Raw genomic sequence first — 25,996 nt, 5'->3', positions numbered from 1 at the left:
TATGTTATATCACAGTCAGATTGAATCGACTGGTAATATTTCGGATTTATGATGCTGATCATTTTCTGAAGAATCAAAGATTTCATGATGCATTTAGTTGTTTCCTAAAGAATCAAATTGAGTCGGCTTGAATCGAGTGACATTACAGTGCCTTAAACTCTTCCCACTGTGTCTGTGTTAGACCACCTGGTGGCTCACGGGCGGATGGCGGAGAAGGACGCTCGGCGGAAGTTTAAGCAGATTGTGGCGGCTGTGCATTTCTGTCACTGCAGAAACATCGTCCACCGCGACCTGAAGGCCGAGAACTTGCTGCTGGACCACAACCTCAACATCAAAATCGCAGGTGAGAACCAGAGAGAGTGAGATGAAGTTATGAACTTCTCAGATGTGAAGCTTTAAAAAAGGAACTTGGAAAAGAACACAAAGTACAAAACTAACCTTACTTTCTGTTGTTTCTCTCGTTCTGTAGATTTTGGCTTTAGTAATATGTTCTCTCGGGGTCAGTTGTTGAAGACCTGGTGCGGGAGTCCTCCGTACGCAGCTCCAGAACTGTTCGAAGGCAAAGAGTACGACGGGCCCAAAGTGGACATATGGGTAAGATGACCAGTTTCAATTCTTGAGTCAGGTCTACGGTTTGAAACACATTATAAATGACATCAGATCAAATGTGATACAGTATTGATACATTTTTGAGTTTAGTGACTTTAAACACGGCACTGACACATGAAGCCACCTTTGCCACAAGTCAGCTCGTGAAATTTCTTCCCTGCTAGAGCTGCCCTAGACAACCATAAGTGGTATTATTGCGTGTCTAGGAGCAACAACGGCTCAGACACAAAGCAGTAGACCACCTAAACTCACAGTGCATCTGTTAAATTGCTCATTAAAGAGTTCCAAACTGCCTCTGGAAGCAACATCAGCACAGGAACTGTGTGTCAGGAGCTTCATGAAATGGGTTTCCGTGGCTGAGCAGCTGCACACAAGCCTAAGATCACTATGTGCAATGCCAAGTGTCGGCTGGAGGGGTGTAAAGCGCCGCCATTGGACTCGGGTGCAGTGGAAACGTGTTCTCTGGAGAGATGAATCAGCTTCACTATCTGTCAGTTTGATGGATGAATCTGGGTTTGATGGACGCCAGGAGAACATTACCAACCAGAATGCACAGTGCCAACAGTAAAGTTTGGTGGAGGAGGGATGATGAGCTGGGGCTGTTTTTCAGGCCCTTTAGTTCCAGTGAAGGGTGACATTTCACACAGTTATCTGCTTCCAGCTTTGTGTCAGAGTTTGTGGAGGAACTCCAGTGGCCTGCACAGAGTCCTGACCTCAGCCCCACTGAACACCTTTGGAACCTCATTAAAAGCCATTTAACAGTTGTGTTTCAGTGGCAGGGCTACAATCACGGCTTCCTTTTTAGCAACTTACAGCCGGACTTCAGCCCTAATGCCTTGCGTGGACCCATATTTCTGTCTCTCATACCTTTTCCTTTTCTCCGTGTTGACCGTAGAGCTTAGGTGTGGTGTTGTATGTGCTGGTGTGTGGTGCTCTCCCGTTCGACGGCAGCACTTTGCAGAACCTCAGAGCGCGAGTCCTCAGCGGGAAGTTCCGGATTCCCTTCTTCATGTCCACAGGTACACAACACACAGTCGAAAACAACCACTGAAACACATACTCGTGGTATTTGTGGAGCCTGGTTAATAAATTCATTTATTACTTTAATAAGAATTAACAGAAGTATGTAATATACTATATAATGAGTTATGGAAAATAATGGATGGATGAAGGGACACTCTGGGCTCAATGAGAACTGTAACCATTGCTACATCTGCTGTAAACATGCCCACTCACCTCCTACAGCTGAGCCCGGGAAGTCTCCAGAGTAAGACTTTCCAGTTAAAGACTAAGAAAACCCCCTCCTGATGATGCATCTTGAAGGTGGGAGGACCTGTTGAAAAATTGAAAGCGTTTTTGGGGCAGTTATATGAGGGCAGGCGGTTTCACAGACCTGTGAATTCTGTTAAAGGGATGAGCTGAGTGACGCACAGAATATTACATGATGTGACAAAGTACATGAAACTCCCCTTTAAGTACTATTTACATATCAGTACTGAAACATCCCAGAAAACCTTGGTTCTTGCACAGAACCTTAAAACTAGAGCAAATATCCTGCTTGTTTTAAAGGGCACGTATTATGGAAAACTGAATTGTCCTGACTTTGGGGGATTTTTTTGTGATGTCACACAAAACAACCACATCTACATATATCTGCATGCTCAGCAGTTTAGCCCCGCCCACTCACACTGAAGTTATACAGAGCCTATCAGAACAGAGGTCATTTGCATATATCAGTCTTATATGCGCAGCCTGTTCGATTCTAAGGGCTGAAGAGGGGTTTGTGTTATTAGAGCGTAAAGTCATATAAACGTTATTAGCAGACTTCAGTAAGAGAGAAATACATGTGTAAGTATTTAAATAAATGTAATGCTGCTTATATTAGTATATGAATGATATGTGATACAGTGAGGTGTAATATAGCATAAATAAAGAAGCAAAAAAATCCCCTCATGTTTAGCCCAAAATTAATATAGTTGGGGGGCTTTGATCGCTTTTAGGAGATTTGTAATTTTTCCTTTTTTTAAATATTACACTATATTTAATTACTATAATACTATAAACCTAGTTATATATAGTGCTGAAATATATAGTATAAAAATGACTGTTCTCTCATTGGATATGGTGGTGGGGAAAGGGTCAATAAAGAGGCCAGTGAGTGGAAGCACATGGTTGGTGTTTCCAAAAAAGTGGCCCGTTAGTGGACGTACAGGGTAGGTGCTTCTAATAAAGTGTCCAGTTAGTGGAAGTACAGGGTAGGTGTTTCCAATAAAGTGGCCAGTGAGGGGAAGTACAAGGTAGGTGTTTCCAAAAAAGTGGCCCGTTAGTGGACGTACAGGGTAGGTGCTTCTAATAAAGTGTCCAGTTAGTGGAAGTACAGGGTAGGTGTTTCCAATAAAGTGGCCAGTGAGTGGGAAGTACAGGGTAGGTGTTTCCAATAAAGTGGCCAGTGAGGGGAAGTACAAGGTAGGTGTTTCCAATAAAGTGGCCAGTGAGGGGAAGTACAAGGTAGGTGTTTCCAATAAAGTGGCCAGTGAGTGGAAGTACAGGGTAGGTGTTTCCAAAAAAGTGGCCAGTGAGGGGAAGTACAAGGTAGGTGTTTCCAATAAAGTGGCCAGTGAGTGGAAGTACAGGGTAGGTGTTTCCAATAAAGTGGCCAGTGAGTGGAAGTACAGGGTAGGTGTTTCCAATAAAGTGGCCAATGAGTGGATGTACAGGGTAGGTGTTTCCAATAAAGTGGCCAGTGAGTGGAAGTACAAGGTAGGTGTTTCCAATAAAGTGGCCCGTTAGTGGAAGTACAGGGTAGGTGCTTCTAATAAAGTGTCCAGTTAGTGGAAGTACAGGGTAGGTGTTTCCAATAAAGTGGCCAGTGAGGGGAAGTACAAGGTAGGTGTTTCCAATAAAGTGGCCAGTGAGTGGAAGTACAGGGTAGGTGTTTCCAAAAAAAGTGGCCAGTGAGGGGAAGTACAAGGTAGGTGTTTCCAATAAAGTGGCCAGTGAGTGGAAGTACAGGGTAGGTGTTTCCAATAAAGTGGCCAGCTGGTGGAAGTACAGGGTAGGTGTTTCCAATAAAGTGGCCAGTGAGTGGATGTACAGGGTAGGTGTTTCCAAAAAAGTGGCCAGTGCCCAATCAAACGTCCTCATGGCTTAACTTTGGGCAGCCCAGTGCTGGAGTCACTGAAACTGCACTAAGTAAAAACCTTTTTAATAAACAGGAAAGTTGATCTGTTTTTAAAACACACATTGTGGTAGAATTTGTTAATCAAATGAATATATTTTATTATCATAACCGTAGTTAGAATATCACCGAATTTAAAATGAAGTCTTTGTTGCTTTAACTGTAAATATAGCACTTCTACTTTAAGTGCTTTGTCCACCGTTACAGGCTAAGTGACCCCGCAGTCCTAAGCAGTGTGTTAGGACAGGCCTCCTGCACGTCTGTATCAGTTGTCATTTTCCCACTTGCTGATGTTTATTATTGGTTGTGTGTTTCAGACTGTGAGTATCTGATCAGGCACATGTTAGTATTGGACCCCAGTCGCAGGCTGACCATGGAGCAGATCTGCAAGAACAAGTGGATGAAGCAGGGAGACCCGGACCCCGAGTTTGAAAGGGTGAGACACACACACACACACACAGACATGTTTGTCTTGCTATACATATGAGGACGTCCCTAGGTTTCTATTGATTTTTGTGTTACTGTAGCTAAATAATACTACACCTAAACCTAAACATAACCCTAACCTTAATCTCAGTATCCAAAAGGCAGTTTTTCTGCTCTTTTAGTTTTCAATAAAAAAAGTAATTGTGGTGAAAACAACACATGCTCAGGTGAGGACCAGCAAAATGTCCTCACTTGAGCAAAATGTTCATATAGTCCTATCATAGTGAGGACACAGGGTCCTCACAAGTGTAGCACTACAAGAACACACACGTTCAGAAAGTACCTATATGTAATGATTGGTCCATATGCATTGTTTATATTTAAGTACTAAGTATATATATCTGCGGATTTGTATTTGTTAGTGTGTGTATATGTGTATGTGTGTGTACATATATATGTGTGTATAATATGTGTATATGTGTGTGTGTGTGTATATATATATATATATATATATATATATATATATATATATATGCGTAGATATAGATATATATAATGTATATATGTATTATGTATGTGTGTGTATATATTATATTATGTATCAAACACAGTAAACAGAGCTGTCTGTCTGTTGTAGTTGATAGCGGAATGTGAGCAGGTGAAGACGGAGAGGGAGACCGAACTGATCAACGAGCAGGTCCTGATGGCCATGTCTGAGATGGGACTGGACCGAGAGCGCACCTTACAGGTGACGACGCAAACACACTCCAGTTAACCCCCGAACTCTTATTACACTGAACGGGTTATTCAGTTACTGCTGTCAGTTATTCGGGGCTACATTGAGAAACTGGCCACTTTATCAGAAACCCCTCTCCTGTAGCTCCACTTCTGCTACTTGCTGATGTACAGTTAGAGACTGCAGCTCATCTGTGGATGTAGTTTGTGTAATTCTCTGTGTCTTCATCAGTGGTCAGCTTCTGACCACAGAGCCAGTCTTGGCCGGATACTTTGGCCACTCTTGACCCAGCAGTGACACTGACGAGTGTAAAAGCTTCAGCAACACTGCTGTGTCTGATACGCTCGTACCAGCACCACACACACACGACCAGGTCAGGGTCACTGCTGTGCTGAGAATGGACCACCATCTGAAGAATAATATGGGTGTTTCTAATAAAGTGGCCAGTGAGTGGATGTACAGGGTAGGTGTTTCCAATAAAGTGGCCAGTTAGTGGAAGTACAACATAGGTGTTTCCAATAAAGTGGCCAGTTAGTGGAAGTACAACATAGGTGTTTCCAATAAAGTGGCCAGTGAGTGGAAGTACAACATAGGTGTTTCCAATAAAGTGGCCAGTTAGTGGAAGTACAAGGCAGGTGTTTCTAATAAAGTGGCCGGTGTGTATATATATACATAATCTCTTTCTCTCTCTCTCTCTAGTCGCTGCACACTGACGCATACGATCACTACAGCGCCATCTACAGTCTGCTGCTGGACAGGCTGAAGAGGCACAAGACTCTCCGCGTGTCTCCGCCCACCCCGCGCCCCATTGGCTACCCCCTCAACGCCGTGCAGGTGCGCTCCTGTTGCCCCGGCAGCCTGTTGTTTGGGGGAAGTGTTTGATGTTCTGCCCGCTGTTTTGTCGCTCTAAATGAATATGCATGAAGGAGCCACTCCGGAGTCTTCAAAGCAGCGTTTGATGTGTCCACATCTGTATGCAGCGCAGAGCCGCGTACAGGCGAGCGCTGCTGGTGGGCTGTAGACTGTTGGTCACTGTGGTGGTCAGAGAAGTTTGTGTTTTCATGTAAGGTCTGACTGACCTGCTACTCAGCGGAGTTAAGCTTTAGAAGTCGTGGTCAGCGCTATTGATCATTTTATATTGATTATCTGTCACTGAGAGTCAGAAGCGCTGACTCGAGTCTGTCGGTGTTGAATGTGAATATCACTGTTAATTAGTATGTAATTAACTTATTCATTATTCTGGACTTTTAAGGGTTAAAGATCAGGTCAGTTGGTCAGACTTGGTCTCACATGTTCTCTCTTTTTTCTCTGTCTCTCTTTACTCTCTCTCGCTCTCTCTGCTCTCTCTCTCTCTCTCTCTCTCTCTCTCTTTGTATTCTCTCTCTCTCTCTCTTTGTATTCTCTCTCTCTCTCTCTCTCTCTCTATTCTCTCTCTCTCTCCCTCTCTATCTATATTCTCTCTCTCTCTCTCTCTCTCTCTCTCCCTCTCTCTCTGTATTCTCTCTCTCTCTCTCTCTCTCTCTCCCTCTCTCTCTCTCTGTATTCTCTCTCTCTCTCTCTCTCTCGCGCTCTCTCTCTCTCTCTCTCGCGCGCTCTCTCTTTCTCTCTTTCTCTCTCTCTCTCTCTCTCTCTCTCTCAGGATCAGGGTAACACTGTCAGTATGACGGTTCCTCACGTTCAGCTCATAAATCCGGAGAACCAGATTGTGGAGGTGAGTTGAGAGCGGGGTCTCCACGCTGCCCCCGTGTGGTGGCGTCTTGGCGCTGCGCCCCTCCGCAGGTCGAGGCTCCTCACTGCTCACCGTCTCGCTCCTCCTGCCTGGAGAGCTGTGGTTGCGTAACGGTGCGCAGTGGCGGCTCGGCGCTGCTGCAGGTGGGAGGAGGAGAAAAGAGAGAAATCCTCCACAGTTTACTTTCTCCCGCGAGCTCGTCCTGACCTCGGCGCTCGCTCTGTAAACACGGCGCCGGACAATCTGCCGCAGCATGTGTTTTACTGCTCAGACATGATTCACTTAATTCAGCCAGCGTTGCTGCCTCAGCCAAAGCAGAATTAAAGGGCTCATATCCCGCGTTTCCTTCTGCTTTGGTTTCCCTCTGAGTGGCTTTATTCACCAAAATCATCACTGTTTTCCAGCCTCTCTTTATCCCTTACAGTTAAACAGGCCGTCTGTGTTACTGTATCTAGGGATCGATATGTAAATGAGCTCTGTTTTGATTGGCTGTGCTCCGTTTTTTAAAAATCCAGGCTGAAACACTTCTTATAACTTGCTAGTAGTAACACCTATAATAATTGCTAATAATAACACATAAAAAATAATAATAGTAATGATACCTAGTCATTATGCACAATAATAATAATAATAATAATAATAACAATGACATCTAGTAATAGTACCAACAATAATAATAATAATAATAATAATAATAAATAGTAATAATATAGTAACAGGCCGTCTTTGTTACTGTACCTTTTAGTCCGATATGTAAATGAGCTCTGTTTTGATTGGCTGTGCTCCTTTTTTAAAAATCCAGGCTGAAACACTTCTTATAACTTGCTGGTAATAACACCTATAATTGTAATAATACCTATAATAACACAAAAATAATAGTAGTGATAGCTAGTAATTACGCATAATAACAACAATAATAACAATAATAATAACAGCTAGTAATAGTACCAACTGCAACAATGATAATAATAATAATAATAATAATGATAATGGTGGTTGCTAAGGTGTTGCTAGGCCATTGCAGTGGTGTCCCAGGTGGTTGCTAATATAGGTGTGCTAGTATATATGTAATTCTATATTTAACTCTGAGGGTCATTGTGAGAGGTTGTGTTAGAATGTTGAGAATATTCAAATCCAGCTCGGATGATGTCACAAAGGACGCCTCTCAGCGTTCAGACACAGTGTTTTCCCATAGGAAATTAATGTTGGAATGTTGAGAATATTCAAATCTAGCTCAGATGATGTCATAAAGGACGCCTCTCGGCGTTCAAACACAGTGTTTTCCCATAGGAAATTAATGTTGGAATGTTGAGAATATTCAAATCCAGCTCGGATGATGTCACAATAATCCAACATTAATTTTCTCTGGAAAAACATTGTGTTTGAAAGACAAACAAATGTGCACTTAATACCGAAAACACAAACACGCTGTTCCTGTAAAGGCTGTACAGTCTGTCACAGTTTAATGGTTCTAGTTTGAAAGTTTGTCAGGCTAACATAATAATTAATAATAATAATATTCTTCTTCTTCTTATTGTTATTATTATTATTATTATTATTATTATTATTATTAACACTGATAATAATAAAATAATGGCTTGTAATACCATTTACAGTAATAATAATAATAATAATAACAATAATAATAACAACAGTAAAATATAAAACAGTAAGAATAAAAGTCTTTTCCCATTCAGTTATTAAAGTGAAACATGTTTTGTTCGTTTCTTATTCCTGTAGAACATTTGAATATGCAGGGCAGAGATTGACAGATTATTTGAAAATTAAAATATTGCATAGTTGGGTCTTTGAACTTAAATAAGAACAGAAAAAAGTTTTTGTACGAGTGTAATTTTTTTTGTTTGTTTGTTTTTGGTGGACAGGCAACTTACCACACACTCTTCACACACATTTGTTATGATAGCTCTGTGCTGCTTCTTGAAAACAAACACACACACACACACACACACACACACACACACACACACACACGCACACACACAGTCCCGATAAACACACCCTCATGTATTCACTGAACTGGGATCTGCTGCAGATGAAACAAACAGAAACGTTCTCCTCTAACTGTTTGTGTTGTGTTGTGTTTAGCCTGACGGGACGATGGCACTGGACAGTGATGAAGGGGAGGAGCCGAGTCCAGAAGCCATGGCGCGGTATCTGTCCATGAGACGCCACACCGTGGGAGTGCCGGACCCCAGGTACTGTGTCAGCAGGGGGAAGTGACAAAGTAATCGTCGTCATAAATAGAGATGGAATATTGGTGTCAGTGGGTGTTGGTGAGGGGAGAGATGTGTGTTCTGACTGATTTTGAAGTTCGAGTGTTCACTTAAAGTTAATGATCGTCGACCGCAGGAAGGAAAAAATGACCCACGGGTGAAAAAAACAACTGGAAGGGGAAAGTCTGAATGAACTTTACCTCGTCTTGACAAAACTGTTGCTTTGAAATCCCAGATTTGCTACGGTGTTGCCAGGCTGATCACATGGTATCCCAGGTGGTTGCTAAGGTGTTGCTAGGCCAGTGCCATAGAATCCCAGGTGGTCGGTAGGCAGTTACTATGCATAATTTCAAGGTGGTTACTTAGGTGTTGGCAGGCTGTGGCTGTGTTATCTCAAGGGGTTGCTGAGGTGTTGCTAGGCCGTGCAGTGGTGTCCAAGGTAGTTGCTAAGATGTTGCTGTGTTATCTCAGGTGGTTTCTAAGATGTTACTAGGCCATTGCAGTAGACTTCCAGGTGGTTGCTAGAGTATTGCCAGGCTGTTACTGTTATGTTAGGTGGTTCCTAAGGTGTTTCTAGGCCATGCTATGGCGTCCCAGGTGGTTGCTAAGGTTTTGCTAGCCGTGCTTTGGTGTCCCAGGTGGTTGATAAGGTGTTGCTAGGCCATGCTATGGGGTCCCAGGTTGTTGCTAAGTTGTTTCTAGGCCATGCTGTGGTGTCCCAGGTGGTTGCTAAGGTGTGGATAGGCCATGCCATGGCGTCCCAGGTGGTTGATAAGGTGTTGCTAGGCCATGCTATGGGGTCCCAGGTTGTTGCTAAGGTGTTGCTAGGCCATGCTATGGTGGCCAAGGTGGTTGCTAAGGTGCTAGGCCATGCTATGGTATCCCAGGTGGTTGCTAAGGTGCTAGGCCATGTTATGGTGTCCCAGGCGATTGCTAAGGTGTTGCTAACCATCTTGCATGTTGCTGCTATCATTATATATATATATATATATATATATATATATATATATATATATATATACATGTGAATGTATGTATGTACGTATGTATGTATGTATATATACATGTATATTCATATAGATATTGATCTGTCTGTGTATGTTTCTCAGGGCGGAGATGCAGGAGGAGCTGCAGAAGTTGGCCCCTGGTTTTGTACGGGCAGTCCCTCAGCCTCCATTCCCCCCGCTGCCCCCCACCATGACGCACATCCCAGCGTTCATGCCCACTCAGAGCCTCCAGCCCACACAGCAGCTCGAGTACAAGGTATGTGATTTGCCACTGTGGTTCTACAGGATTAATAGGACGACTCAGTTTATATCACAATACCTACATTTAGAGCCGGTTATTCATTCAACCTAATGAGAAACTGTGGAACAGACTCAGTTTATATCACAATACCTACATTTAGAGTCGGTTATTCATTCAACCTAATGAGTAACTGTAGAACAGACTCAGGCTCATTCTCTCTCTCTCCGTTCTGTAGGAGCAGTCTCTCCTGCAGCCCCCTACTTTGCAGTTGTTGAACGGGATGGGCCCGCTGGGTCGTCGAGCGTCGGACGGAGGGGCCAATATTCAGCTTCACGCCCAGCAGATGCTCAAGAGGCCCCGGGGCCAGTCCCCACTCGTCGCCAGTCCTGTGAGTGAGGGTGTTTGGTGGGGCTGAGAGAGACGGAGGCAGCACGTGTAATGTGACCTCAGTCTGAATTTTTATTTTGTTAAAATTTGACCAATTTAAACGAGTCACGTGGTCTTTTGATAAAAATGGCCTTTTTCATCTTTCGTTTTTTTTTTTCATTTGATATATTTTGCATAATGTTAGACATAATCAGTTCTCTTTTTCCCGAACAGCTGTTTTTTGTGTGGTTTTAATTCATTCATTCATTTATTTATTATTTATTTATTTAAAATTAAATGACAATGAAGTTGTTGAATTATTAAATGTAAAACATTTGTTAGTTAATACATCCCTGATGAAGGTCATTCTGCCCACTCACATAGCTGTAAACAAGATGCTCAGCTTTTTTAAATGGATTTTGTCAAAGCAAGACAAATGCGATTACTTGCTATTATCTGTGCAAAACAGTGTGATTAGTTGTGCCCTTATGTCTCCCCCTCTTCAGCACCCCATCCCGGCTGTAGCTCCGGTGGATGAGGAAGGTTCTGACGGAGAGCCGGACCCCGAGGCGGTGCAGAGGTGAGTCTGTGCTGTTTGAATGAACGCAGCTTTTGCGGGTCGACGATCGGCTCTGGGTCTCTTCCTGCAGATCTGCTGGCATGCACACAGTTGACATTAGCACAAGTTAGACTTTCTTGAAAGCTCAGATTTCTAAAATTTTCCTCCCGTACCCCAGATGTAGTCGATCAGCCGAGGCATGTAGGGTGTCTGAAGTTATTTTTAGCGCTGGAGCTATGAGGCTAGTGTAGCTAACAAGTACTGGGAGACTTGATTATATGATTTCTGACACTGTATAACACACCGTCATCTATAAACATGGACAAGCGTATGTCGCATGGCTGAAAACAGTAGTAGTGTCCATCACGAAGGGTGGGTTTGGTCAGTTTTAGCCTCGTAGCTGCAGCAAAAAACGTTTCAGGCACCAAACGTGTCCTGGCTGGTTGACCACATTTTGGGGGAGATGGTGAGAAAATGTCGGTAACACTTTCTATGAATGTCACCTCTGTAAGCATCTATAAACACATTTAAAACATGTTATAATGTATTCATAAGGCATTATAAACATGGTTATAAATATTTATAAAAAAGAATTACACTGAATTACATTTTATAGCCATGTTTATTACACGTTATGAATTGTTAATATAATGCATTATAAGTAGTGTTGATAACATGTTATACTGTCAGTGCCAAAGAAGTCAGTCCCAGCTTAGAGAGCGTAAAGTAAAGACAAATACCAAGCTAACGGTGGTGTACATTACCTTTCCCACATTGGGTAAAACACTGATGGCAGCTCTAGTTTAAACTCTGACATTTGAAGCCAGTAAAGTGCTTTATTGTGAATGTTTTAGTGTTTCAGTAAATCCTTCAGTAAATACTTCAACTTGAAGCCTCACTCTGAACACTGGAGGAGGCTTTAGTACAGTACGCTTCACTTTACTTAGAGCGGACAAATACGACTTATGAGCTCTTATAATTTGTTATGATCAGTACTTATAATGTACAATTCATAATGTATAATAAACATGGCTATAATGTGTAATGCATTTTTATAAATATTTATAGCTATGTTTATAATGTCTTACGAATGCATTATAACATGTTACGAATGTGTTTATAGATGCTTACAAAGGTGACATTCATAGAAAGTGTTACCAAAATGTCTTTATTTTTGCCAGTACATTCCTTCAAATACAAAAAAACCCCGAAACCTTTTAACCTATTTAATATTACAGCAGTTACGCAGGTTTTTTTTTTTTTAAATGATTCAACCGCAGTAATGCTGTGCCGTCAGCTCTGCAGGAAGAGAAAGAAATCAAAGGATGTTTTCCGTCTTCTGCCGTCCGCCGCTGGCCAGAACCGAACTGACGGGCCAAACGAGTCCGAACAGCAGCACGCTGAGGGTGATTCCACACTTCACCGTAGCACATTCAGCTCGTGGATCAGCCGTTCCTGCTGTCCGTCAGTGTGTTTTTGAACCAGCAGTGATTTTCGCTCAGTGAAAATGAAATCGATCTCTCTGGCCACAGTTTAGATTTGTTGTAACTACTGTTGCTAGGTTGGGCAAGCTTCACATAACAAAGGCACTTATTATAAATACTATGATCTGAAACATAATGGAAGGTTTTGGAGGCGCCGAGTCAAAGTCTTGACTTGAATACCATTGAGGTGCTGTGGTGAGACTTTAAACGGGCAGTTCATGCGCAAAAAACCCTCCAATGTAGCTGAATTAAAGCAATTTTACAAAAAGAGTGTTGGATATAGGTTCAGAATAAATCTTTAAAAATAAATGGAATGATTATTTAAGGTTAAGTGACCCTTATTAGTCCCACAGTGGGGCAATTTCACCTCCGCATTTAACCCATCCATGCAGCGAAACACCATGTACACACTAGTGAACACACACACTAGGGAGCAGTGAACGCACTTGCCCGGAGCGGTGGGCAGCCCTATCCGCAGCCCCCGGGCAGCAGTTGGGGTTTAGGTGTCTTGCTCAAGGGCACTTTAGTCACATACTGTCGGCTCGGGGGATCGAACCGGCGACCTTCTGGTCACAAGGCTGGTTTCCTCACCTCCAAACCACACGCTTTTTGTGTTTACTTGTGGTGTTTTTGTCTTATATTAAAATTTGTTGGATAATTTGAAACATTGTTTTGAAACAAATTCACAAATTCATATTTAGAGAAAAGACCACCTGGCTAGTAAACGCCCCCCCCAGTATTATGAAGCTTGTCCAACCACGTGGAAGTAGCTACATGGTGAAGCATGGAAAGATCAGTTTGATTCAAATTGACTGAAGTTTTGACTCAAATTGAATCAGATTTTGACTCAGTTTGACTCAGTTTGTCTTCTTGCTGGAAGGTCAGAAGAGAACACAACCAGATCAGGGTTAGACTGGAGATGGTGGAGTGTGGAATCGTCCTGCTGCACTTCCTCTGGATTTGTGTTTGTGTGATAGAGAGTGAGAGAGATGAGTGAATGGAGACGGTGCTGATGAATGTAAGAGCTGCTTGCGGTGCTGTGTGCGCCCCCTTGTGGACGCAGTGCTTCCTCGGCTGCTTTCTGCGGGCGTGTGCGTGTTCTTCTGGCGCTCTCGTGGGTGGTGGTGTCTGGGAGCTGCTCGCTGTGCTGGGTGTCGTGGGGTGCGGGGAGCGTACTAAAGGCTGCAGCACCGCTTTCCGCCACCGGGGTGCTTTGGCGCCCCCTAGCTGTCGTGGTTTCTCGCTGTATTTCGCTCTCTCTCTCTCTCTCTCTCTCTTTCTCTCTCTTTCTTTCTATCTATCTATCTCTTCTGCCCTAATTCCATCCAGTTCTGGCTTCTCATTAAAATTTCCCCCCTTTTTCTTCAAATTTCACTCTAAAATGCCAAATTCTGACCCTCTCACAGCTTCGCTTGTGACTAAGCTTCGCTATAAACAAATAACACGAACAGAAGGGCTAAAAGCAAAGGAGGGGTTCTGTTTTTTCCAATTGGACGGCTGCGTGGCCAGTCAGAGAGCTGATTCGTGCTGCTTCCTGTCTCCCTCCCGCCCCCCCCGTGGTGCAGGTACTTGGCGAACAGCTCCAAGCGGCACACCACACACACCGCGGGGAGCTCAGGATACACCTCGTCCGAGCTCTCGGCAGAGGCGCAGAGAGCGAGACCGCGGGGCTGGACCCCCGAACACTCACGGTGAGGGACGCAAACACAAACGCACACTCGAGATTCTCTTATTAACGGTGTTGAGCTGAACATGAACGATCTTACAGTGTTTCTGAGGCTTTTACTGATCATGTTAGTGTTCATGGAAACTTTAAAGGGCCCAAAACCTCAGTTTTCCCTCCTTTTTTGGTTTGTTTTTGTCTTGTTTTGATAAAGGTTAATAACATACCTTTCATCGCGCACCACACCCCACCCACACCCCACCCCGCTCATACAGTCCATATTTGGAGAATAAGCTACCCATTTGGAATTCGCTGTTTTTGTGATGTCATTTAAAACGAACGCATTTGCATACGGCCACCTGTTCAGCCTACAGCAGTTTAGCCCCGCCCACTCACACTGAAGTTATAGAGAGTGTTTCAGCCCTGAGGCACAAGCCAGGTCGGCCAATCAAAACAGAGATCGTTCACCGTGATTGCATGTTTTGTTGATTTGTAAGCTTTAGATTTTAACTTTTTAATGCACAATTACTGTTTATTTCCTGAATTTAAAAAATTTGGGCACATTTTATATTTTATGTGTCTTCAAATATATTAAAATGTGGAAATTGTATTTTGTATAAATTGGTGAAATGTGGCTTATTGAAGTGCATTCTTATTTTCTGTTAACTTACTTTCAGAAAACACTGTAAGTGGACTTTGTAAAATAAAATAGAAGACAAAAAAAATAGGATTTGGGCCCTTTAATGTTACCTGTTGTGCAGTTAGCTTGCTAGCATGGCTAACACTAATCGTGTGTATTTTTTAGTCTACAGCTTATTACTGTTCAACATCCATACTTACTGCTGCTTAATGTATCTGCCCCTAACGCTGAATTTAAAGTGAAATAAGTAGATAAAGGTTTAAGGATAAATAACTCTCCATGGTTTTCAACACTGAAGCTCCATAGAACCATCAGTGACTCCAAACTCACATTCCAAATATTCTTTATTTTACAAATTCCATATTTCTTCAGATACAAACAAGAGGGAGCTGTAACTCATCCAGGTAGATTGTTATGAAGATGTAGAGGTAGATCTTTAATGTAAATGCAGTGGTGGGTAATAATTGCTTCAAACAAGCCTAGCGCTCATGTTGTAGTTCCAGGATATTAAATTCGTTTATGAATATTCATATTTTGGATTTAGTTGCATTTCAATCAGTGTATAAAATGAAAGTTCTGGTTCTTTGGACAGTGGAAATATTAAATAATTATTCTGTACAATCCTCGAATGTTGAGTAACTGATAGAAATATTAGCAATTCAGAACTCATAGTTAATTTATTTTGTAATTGAAATATTTCCTGTTATTTCCTTGTATCTGTGATTACATAACTTGGACATGATTGAATTCTTGGGGTCGTCCTAAAACTACCGACCCCTCATTTGTTTATCTGCGACTTTCCCATCGAAAATAACTCACCGTTTCATTTGAACAGTATGTGACTCAGGACTCTTATTTTGAAAAAATCAGTAAAATACAGAAGCCCTGATGGAAACAGAAGCCTTGAGGTCGTGTTTACAAAATTGACACATGAGAAACGCATCAAACGTGCGTAATGTGAAGTGTGTTCGATTGTAAACAGTTTCGCTAAATAGAAGTTTATTTATTTATTTATTTATTTAAAAATAGAAGCTGAAATGAAACAGCAGCTGATAAACTGATCTTCTACTGAGTATCTGCAGAATGAGTAGAGCTGCAGACTCAGTTATTACAGAAATATTACAGAAACACCAGACCTACTGTTGTATGCAAAAGTTTTGGCGCCCCTGGTCAGTGTTTTGTTGATTTTCTTTGTGATCACATCCTATGCAGAGATCACACCTCCGCACATTTTAGTGCAAACTGGCTGTTTATTCAGTGAATTTAACATTTTGGGGGAAAAGTAAAACATAAAATGTGGCCTGTGAAAAAGTTACAGCATATTGTTTTATTTTTTTTTTCCAATATGTTACTCAGCAGGTTGGGCACCGAAATGTGCAGAAAGATGTCGTATTTGAATCAGTTCTTCATAAATGATGTGTTGAACGCATTTATTTAGAAAATCAACTGGACATAATTTGGCTGACGGTGCCCAAACTTTTGCCCAAACACAGGCTAACAAATACACTCAACTCACTCAGCCTGCACTGCAGAGATCTTCATCCAAACAGCAGTGGAGTAGTGCGCACTCTGGAGCAGAGCACGAGTAGTGCGCACTCTGGAGCAGAGCACGAGTAGTGTGCACTCTGGAGTAGCGTGCATTGTGGAGCAGCGTACAATCTGGAGTAGCAGAAGTAGCACACATTCTGGAGTAGTGTGAGTAGTGCGCACTCTGGAGCTCTAGTAGCGCAAGTACCGCACACTCTGGAGTATCGCACATTTTGAATTTGTGTGAGTAGCGCTCACTCTGGAGCTCTGGAGTATTGCACATTCTTGAGTAGTGCAAGTAGCGCGCACTCTGGATGAGCATGTACTCTGGAGTTTTGCACATTCTGGAGTAATGTGAGTAGTGCGCACTCTGGAGTAATGTGAGTAGTGCGCACTCTGGAGTAATGTGAGTAGTGCGCACTCTGGAGTAATGTGAGTAGTGCGCACTCTGGAGTAATGTGAGTAGTGCGCACTCTGGAGTAGTGCACGCTCTGGAGCTCTGGAGTATTGCACATTCTGGAGTAGGGCGAGTAGCGCACACTCAAGTAGCACGCCCTTTGGAACTCTGGAGTGGCACGCACTCTGGAGTGGCACGCACTCTGGAGCTCTAGAGTAGCATGCACTCTGGAGTAGCGCACGCTCTGGAGCTCTGGAGTATTGCACATTCTGGAGTAGTGCGAGTAGCACACACTCTGGAGTAGCACGCCTCTGGAGTGGCACGCACTCTGGAGTGGCACGCACTCTGCAGCTCTGGAGTAGTGCAAGTAGTGCGTACAAGTAGTGCATTTTGGATCCAGGGCTCTGGACTGATGGTGTGAATGAGACGCATGGCCTTCAGTTTGACCTTTGCCTGACCTGTAATGTTGGTGTCCATCTCCAGTCTCAGAGGACCACAGCCTTCTGTAGTTAGTGTGCTCATCCAGTGCTGTGGGCCTCTGACTGGACACGGGCTCCTGAGAATTGCATGTCCTGCATGCTCTTCTGAATCTTTGGCCATTTGCTTGTGTATAAACGTTGTTTATATTAGCGCTTCTCCAGAAGAAAATCTCTTCTTCTAATGTTATGTAATGAGCTCTACATAATACAGACATAACCAGGATGTCATACATTGTCATAAGTCGTCGTAACTGATTACATCCGGTGATATTACCGATAATTGTCATAACAGATGTCATAATGTTTGTTGTTATGATGGCTGACAACTAACAAAAGTGACCATGTGACGTAAGCTATTATGACAAGCATTGTGGCATCTGTTATAACAATGGAACCATGACACTGTTATTATTGAACAGAATCTGTCGGTCTGACAGCGTCTGACGTCTCCCGTGACGTGTTGGTCAGTGTTATGTTGCAGGGCTCACGTAAAGTGTTAGCATTAACGCCAGCAATGTGATGTTCTTGAACAACTTGATCTTTTTGAACGAATCCTTTGAGCAGTCAGACTGAACTGATTCACCTCATCGAAAGATTCGTTTAGCTCACTTGGCTCATACAATGACGTACAGTAACAGGCTCCTCAAATATTGGTTAAAAATGCAAATGAGGTCTAGTGCACTTTAGCCCCCTCCCTATAGGTCATCTACAGATGTTCAGATTGTCAAACTATGTGGTGAAACTCATTCTCAGCAGGACTTGGACCAGGGTTAGGGTTAGGGTGGCGTCTGTAGTTAAAGGTAAATATAGCAGATGTTTAGTTGCAAACAAGTTACAGGTGAGTTAAATAACAGACGGCCTGTTTTAGTATCCAGCCCTCAGTCAGTCGCCTGGGCGTTTCCCTTGAGGGCCGTTCCGTTACTTCATTAGCTGAAGTGAAGTTTTTTAGACGACCCCTCGGAGGGACGAGGGACCGAGTGAACACTTCAGCATCTGAATTCATCGTTTCAGACCTGAAAATAATAACGAACAGAACTGTTTATGAACTATAGCAGTTAAATACTTTAAAAAGCTTAACATTTCCAAACCACAGCGTTCGATTTGCTGTGTTTTAGTTGACAAACTACTCAGTCTGTTATACACGACTGCTAAAACGTCATCAAGGCTGCACGGCTAACAGCAGCACAAAGAAAGCTGCTACTTTGAGTTTAAAGCCAGACGAAGCAGCTGCTCACAAATGTATGTTACGCTCAAACTTTTCAACAAAAATGTTGTAAAAGTTTGCTCGTCAGCCGATTAACTGACTGATGATAACCTAGCAGAGGGCGAGTTCGTTCTGCTCCTCTTCTGCCGCGAGCGGACACTTGTGTAATGTAAGTGTACAGACTCAAGTGGCGAGTCGAAGTGGACGAGGGCAGGTCTTAAAAATAAGAAGCCTGCAGGATTAGCAACTGAATAAAAAATCAATTATTTTAGCAGATGTGGTGTCCAGAACATACCGAGGAACGTTTCACACAAATACTACAAAATATTCTACTGTAAGTATCGGTTAATGCTTACGTTATTAGTAATTAGTAAGATGCTTCAAATGCTTGTATTTCAGAAAGATCCTTTTTGAAAATGCTAGGCTAACTGAGTCACTGAGTCGGCGTTTTCTGGCTAAAGTAAATAAATTTATATCTCAAATACAAATTGAAGTTATTGAGTGGTCTGCAAGCTCCAGCTTATGTTAGCATCTAGGCTAATTTCACTAATTTAATTACAGCAGCACTGCTGTGTCTGATCCACTCGCACCAGCACAACACACACTAACACACCACCACCACGTCAGTGTTACTGCAGTGCTGAGAATGATCCACCACTCAAATAGTATCTGCTCTGTGAGGGTCCATGGGGGTCCTGACCACTGAAGAACAGGGCAAAGAGAAACAGAACGACTACAGTCTGTAACTGTAGAGCTACAGAGTGAACCTATATGGTCAGTGGAGCTGATAAAGTGGACAATGAGTGTAGAAATGCGGAGGTGGTCATAATGTTATGGCTGATTGGTCTACAGTTATATACGTTATTTTTGGTCAGCACCATATAAGTACTGAATTTCAGTATCCAGTCCTAGCCAAGAAGTTAGAAGTAAGCTTTTTAGTTTTGCACTGGAGCTACGAAGCTAATGTAGCTAACAAGTAATGAAAGCAAATATCATCCCAGTTAGCATGGTGCTAACTGCAGGTCTAAAGCTTCAAACCATATCAGGTTGTTCAGTATCTCTAATAGACTTATGTGGTTTCTGACACTGTATGACCATAAACATGGACAAAACTGTGGACAAAATCCAGTTAGCCTGTGAGGGATGAGCGTCTGCTGCTTATTAGCTAGAATAGCCAGTTCTAAGATAAGGAGGTAAACTTTAGACCCCAGACTCGTCTCGGCTGAACGACTACATTTAGGATTAACAGCGTAAATTAGATGTTTTGTTAAAATGTGCTGGATTTGGAATCATTTCTCTTTAAAAACATGGTCAGTTTAGCATATAAAGGCCAAAAAACCCATCCAAACAAAGATCGGTGCGTAGTTTGACGCCTGAAACTGCAGTTTCATGCTAACTGATCCCACTCAGCCCCTAATCAGTACCTCCGAAAGACAGTTGCTGTGGAAAACATTGATCGATGAGCTTGTTTACGAGATGAACCTGATGCCCACCTGTTGACCGACAGTGCTTTGTGTATGCTTATCTCCCAGGTCGTCCTATAAGGACTGCAACACTCTGCACCTGCCGATGGAGCGCTTCTCTCCCGTGCGGCGGTTCTCCGACGGAGCCGCGACTATCCAAGCTTTCAAAGCCCAGCTAGAGATCAAACAGCTCAAACAGGTAAACGCTCACATTCCAGCTTCCGTAGACATGACGTCATCTCACCGAGGCCCTGTTCGGACCATCGTCCCGTCATAAACACAGCGTGTTTACACTTGTAGCTTCCGCAACCATTGAACGGATCTCATTTTCCTATGCAGAATTTACAGGTTTAATCAGGCCAAGGTGGCGCTAGAGCCTCTGCAGGTTGTGCTGTGTTTTTAAAATGTTTTGCGTTTTGTGTGTGTGTACTTTAGGAGTGTGAGCAGCTGCAGAAGATGTACGCTGCCCCACAGGATGAAAAACTACTGGAGCACACACAGCAACAGCACGTCCTCTACCAGCAAGAACAACAGATCCTACACCAGCAAATACAGGTACTCATGCACACACACATTTCATGGCGGCTGCACATAAGCCTGAGATCACTGTGCGCAATGCCAAGTGTCGGCTGGAGGGGTGTAAAGCACTGGAACGTGTTCTCTGGAGTAATGAATCACACTTCGCTATCTGTCTGATGGACGAATCTGGGTTTGGTGGATGAAGAACGTTACCAACCGGAATGCACAGTACTCACAGTAAAGTGTGGTGGAGGAGGGATGATGAGCTGGGCTGTTTTTCAGGCCCCTCAGTTCCAGTGAAGGGTGATGCTGATGCTGCAGCACAAAGACATTTTACACAGTTATACGTTTCCAGCTTTGTGTCAGCAGTTTGGGGAAGAGCCTTTCCTGTTCCAGCATGGCTGAGCCCCTGTGCACAAAGCAGCTCCATAAAGACATGGAGTGACCAGTTTGGTGTGGAGGAACTCCAGTGGCCCTCACAGAGCCCTGACCTCAACCCCACTGAACACCTTTGGGATGAACTAGAGCTGAGATTGTGAGGCAGACCCTCTTGACCAACATCAGTGCCTGACCTCACAAATGCTCTTTAGACTAAATGGACAGAAATTCCCACAGACCCAAAATCTGTAGAAAGCTTCCCAGAAGAGTGGAGGGGGTTACAGCCACAATATACACTCCATATTAATGACCATTGTTTTGGAACGGGACGTCCAACAAGCTCATATAGGAGTGATGGTCAGGTGTCCACATACTTTTGGCTGTGTAGTGTGGTGGGGAAAAAAGACAGATCAGTGTGTGTAAAATTACTACGATCCCATGTGTTACACTTACGTGACTATCTTTTAATACTCTCTCTCTCTCTCTCTCTCTCTCTCTCTCTCTCTCTCTCTCTCTCTCTCAGGCCCTTTCTTTGGGACATGGAGAGAACCAGCCCAGTCACCTTACCCACCAGCTTCAGAGGTACAGACACATTTACACACCCCGATATCTCGGTACACTGTAGGGACTCTGGTTACTGTTAGAGCCCGACCGATATATCAGTCTGCCGATAATATCGGACGATATTGACGACCTACAGGTTTATTGTTATCAGTGAAAACATCGCCAGGATCACCAATACTTAACGACTTTTTTGCTCACAGTGTTGTTGGGGTTCAAACTTACAATCTCCCCAAGATAAACTAATATAAACAGCAGTCTCACCTGCATGAGCCTGAAAAGAGGACATACACGTTTCCTATCACTGTATAAAAGATGCAGGAGGCATTCAGAGCGCAGTGTATTGTTCACATGTTTTTCTTTTTCTTTCTCTCTGTCTCTACCTCTCTTTTTTCTCTCTCTCTTTTCTTTCTCTGTCTCTTCTGTTTTTTCTTTTCTGTCCCTTTTTCTCTTTTTCTCTTTCATTTTCTTTCTCTCTTTCTTTCTCTTTCTCTCTTCTGTCTCTCTCTCTCTCTCTCTTTCTTTATTCCTCTTTCTCGCTCTCTTTTTGCTCTTTCTCTTCTCTTTCTCCTTTCCGTTTTTTTGTTTTCTCTTTTTCCTCCTACTCTTTTTCATTCTTTCTCTCTCCTTTGCTCTCTTATCTCTATTTTCTATTTCTCTTTTTGCCACACTCTCTCTCACTCTCACACTTCTTTCTTTGTTCTCTTTCTCTTCTTTCTGATTTCTCTTTCTTCTTGATCTGTTTTTCATTTTCTTTGTCTCTCCTTTTTTCTTTTATCTCTTTTTCACTCTCTCTCACTCTCTCACACTGTCTCTCCTTTCTCTCTTCTCCCTCTTTCTGTTTTTCTCTTTCCTTTCTCTTTTTATTTCTGTCCTTTTTTCTTCTATTCTCCATTTTTTTTCTCTCTCGCTCTCTTCTCTCTTTATTTTTTCTCTTTCTCTCTTACTCTCTCACACTGTCTCACTCCTACACTTTCTCTTCCCTCTCTGTTTTTTCTTTTAATTCGTTTCTCACTTTTCTTTCTGTTTGTCTCTCCTTTTTTCTCTTTTTATCTCTATTTTTATTTCTCTCTCTCTCTCTCTCTCTCCTCTCTCTCTCCTCTCGCTCAGGTTGCGTATACAGCCCTCCAGTCCGCCACCCACGCATCCCAACAACCACCTCTTCAGGCCAGCCAATCAGAGTCCTCCTCCAGGGGGCCAGGCCATGATGCAGGGACACGGTGAGATTCTGTCTCTCTCTGCCTTTTCTCCTCTTTTCCTCCATCATATGTTCTTTACTCTCTTATGCATCTGTCTTATAGCTGTATTAGCTGTTTAGCTGTAAGTATTAAATGTTAATAAAATATTATTATATGACTGATTTGATTTATTTGGTTGTCACTTCACAGTTTAGTGTAATTATCACAGTACAGTATTTAAAAGATACATTACCGGTTTAGAACAAGAAATATTAATAAAAAGAAATAACAAATAAGTATAATAATAATAATAATGATAATAATAATAATAATGGTAAGTTAATATAATTAGCATCATTAGAATCAATTAATGCGTTTATGTTGATTAACTATACAGTGCACTGTAGTAATTTATTAATTATGTCAGATCTTATTGATCGCGTTTCCAGGCAGGTGATCATTTTATTTGCTCCTTCCTCAGGCGGACCGTCTGCCGTCCAGTTCCAGCACGCCCCTGACCTGTACCAGTCCTCCAGCGGCAGCCCACCCCCGAACGCCCTCCCCCGCATGACGCTGCCCAACCAGCCGCAGCAGCAGCCCCCTGGCCCCGCCCACGCCCCCGTCCATGCCCCCGTCGTCTTGCCGCAGGGTCTCCCACAGCAGCAGCAGGTGACCATCCAGGTCCAGGAGGTGGAGCTGGCGGGCGGCGCCCAGCGGCAGGGTTTCCTAGCGACGCCGTGTCACCGAGTTCTGGGGAAGCAGCTGAGCGCGGACAATGCCGAAACGCACAGGTGACCGACGCGCCAATGCTGACGTCAACTGCGTTAGCTTTTACTTCAGATCCACGATTCTGCTCTATTTAACTGTTTGTATTTATTTATTTATTTATTTATTTATTTGTTTGTTTGTTATTGTTTTCCCTCCATTGTCTTCATGCCTGTTTGTCTTCCATTGTTTACATCTATGCAATGTCCATTCCTTTTTACACTCTTTTGTTTCTTGTACCTTCCGTTTCTTTTGAAGGGTGACTTTTATTCTGTATATTATAATAGGAATTGTGTGAAGTTTGTTTCTAGAATTTTTTTTTATAGAAATTTGAAGGACTTTCTGGATTCAGTGCATGAGGTACAAATATTAGTGGTACAGATAGCACCCCCCAGTGGTAGAACCGTGGTACCGCAGTGGTTTTCCTCCTTTTACGTCCTTATAGATGTACAGTCGTGTGCAAAAGTTTTGGCTGGTCAAATGACGTTTTTGTTGATTTTCTACATGAAAGTCCTGAGATGTAGAAGCATATTAGCAGCACATTTAAATAGGTAATATGTAAAATGGTAATGAATATGAATGTTTACATTTAAATTTCCTTCTCATGAATGCAGTGCTGGACTCAGAATGAAAATTCAGGTTGACCACTGTGATTTTAATCTGCCTTTTAGCAAACTAAGATTCACATATTTTTTGCGCAGAGATTTAGATGCTCTATATGAGCTTTAAAGGGGAATTCCACCAATTCTTCAAAAATCCACACGTTTGATTAAACCCGTTCTCATCGTGTCGTGTTTAAAGACTGTAAGTATCAGCAGTGGATATTTTCCTCTAATCCACCTCGTCTGCTAATATAAGAACAGCTATAAACTCTTCCGCCGCCATGTTTCTCAGTTAAAGGCTTTTTTTGTTGAGTAGGCTGTTGGCCCCACCCTGACATGATGATTGACAGGTGGATGTCTTCGAAAGTGAAAATGTAATCGAGTTGAAGGTTTTTCGCCACAGAACGAGTGCAGTAATGCAATTTCAAATGCGTTATCAGATAGAAGGTAAATTAATCTTTTATTTTAATAATCATTTTGACGTTGCATAATCACAGTAATCATAACCGTACACTTCTGAAAATACATTTTAATTTATATAAAGCTGCTCATACAGCATCTAAATCTCTGGGTCAGTGAAACGCTGAGTTTGAATTTTCATTTTGAGCCTAACTCTGTGTAAATATGATAAACACTCAAATACATCAAATACACCACTTTACATATTATATTTTCATTGTCATTTTGCTGCTGATGTGCTTCCATACTGGGTTCCTTTCCTCTGTGGTTTTATCGCTGTCTGGATCGGCAACATCGTTTTTTTTCCACTCTCTTCCCCTCAGAAAATTCCAGACTGAATCATCTACTGTTTTTCACCCAACTCAGCGCTGCTCTGATTGTTTAGTCCTGTCTGGATTCACATCTCTGCGTTTTTCCAGGTAGATGTCGCCTCGCATTGCTGAGAAAAAAGGTTTTTGAGCAGTTTTTTTTGGTCTCCTAGCGCGTATCAGAGACCCTCCCCAAGATATCAAACACTTTCCGTATTGCAAACGTCACACCGGCTGTATTCACATGCAAAGACTTGCCAATCTGATTGAACACATTCTGATTATAGATTAAGACTGAGGTGTTTATTCTCACTCTACTCAACAATCTGATGAAAATCTGTTTACATGCTCACTACAAGGGATCAGATCCAACATTAAACGCACGTGTAGAGAACCGCTTAGTGTAGATGTTGCCATGACAACCAGCATCACGTGAGTCCAGTCAGAGTGCGATGAGCAGCAGTGAGCAGTGCTTGTGTTTTTAACTGCTTTAAAATGATGTCAGACTCAGGAAAACGTCCTTCACATGTCCTTATTAAAGAAGGCCGAGAGGAAGACGTCGTGCTCTGAGACACATAAGCTGGACGTCCGTCCCACCGCCGTCTTTTAAAGATCAGAGCATAAACTTCGTCTCCTCTGCAGACCAGTTTCTGCTCCGCCATGTTGAACGGTATAAACTTTCACTATGACGCGACGAACATGATCAGACTGAACTTAAACTTTCCGATAGGGAATGTAATCAGATACAGACGTTTACACAGATATTATTCTTCTATTTAACTGATTATTTACAGGATTTCCCACCTTGTTCAATCGGATAGAAACTGTATTCCGAATGGCCTCAACTGGACTAGTCTAGCCCGATTGAGGTTAATTGGCTTAATGGACTAATCCAGCCCGAACAGGGCTTGAAGGGGAATTCCACCCATTTTTCAGAATTTCTCTCTAATTTGCTGTTTGAGCTGTAATCAGAGTGACTCAGAGTGGTTTGGTTTGAAATGGTTCAGATGTCTTTACAGTGGTGGTGATAGGAACCAGGGGTCGCCATGACTACAACACAAATATAGACATTTTATTTACTATCCAGAACCACCAGTGAACCTACACAAGTCTTCTGAGTTTATATGGAATGTTGATGATGGGAAATATAAATCTTTAGGGACTATTTTGCTTCACAGTGCCCTCCATGTATCCCTCCACAATGAATAGGTTTAAAAAAAGGCCAAATTCTTCCCAAAACTGCCATAAAACCATGTCTCAAACATCAGGCAGTGAATTCATAAC

The 25,996-nt window shown here is 42.7% G+C and overlaps 1 protein-coding gene across 1 annotated transcript in view; it reads left to right on the top strand.

The window, feature by feature from the left end:
• Nucleotides 1–25,996, top strand: part of sik3 (SIK family kinase 3) — a 78,754-nt gene that overhangs the window by 38,711 nt on the left and 14,047 nt on the right. The window contains exons 4-20 of the mRNA XM_036562881.1: nt 182–343; nt 470–594; nt 1,505–1,628; nt 4,105–4,223; nt 4,851–4,961; nt 5,649–5,783; nt 6,589–6,660; nt 8,785–8,894; nt 10,022–10,175; nt 10,396–10,548; nt 11,033–11,106; nt 14,135–14,260; nt 20,012–20,141; nt 20,378–20,497; nt 21,363–21,421; nt 22,511–22,620; nt 23,060–23,369. Of these exons, the coding sequence (XP_036418774.1) occupies nt 182–343; nt 470–594; nt 1,505–1,628; nt 4,105–4,223; nt 4,851–4,961; nt 5,649–5,783; nt 6,589–6,660; nt 8,785–8,894; nt 10,022–10,175; nt 10,396–10,548; nt 11,033–11,106; nt 14,135–14,260; nt 20,012–20,141; nt 20,378–20,497; nt 21,363–21,421; nt 22,511–22,620; nt 23,060–23,369 (2,194 nt within the window). The remainder of the gene's footprint in view (nt 1–181; nt 344–469; nt 595–1,504; nt 1,629–4,104; nt 4,224–4,850; nt 4,962–5,648; nt 5,784–6,588; nt 6,661–8,784; nt 8,895–10,021; nt 10,176–10,395; nt 10,549–11,032; nt 11,107–14,134; nt 14,261–20,011; nt 20,142–20,377; nt 20,498–21,362; nt 21,422–22,510; nt 22,621–23,059; nt 23,370–25,996) is intronic.

This window comes from Colossoma macropomum, unplaced genomic scaffold, assembly GCF_904425465.1.
Source record: "Colossoma macropomum unplaced genomic scaffold, Colossoma_macropomum, whole genome shotgun sequence".
Classification (NCBI taxonomy): domain Eukaryota; kingdom Metazoa; phylum Chordata; class Actinopteri; order Characiformes; family Serrasalmidae; genus Colossoma; species Colossoma macropomum.
Note: the sequence above shows the minus strand (reverse complement) of the source record. Positions and strands in the feature narration are given on the sequence as shown.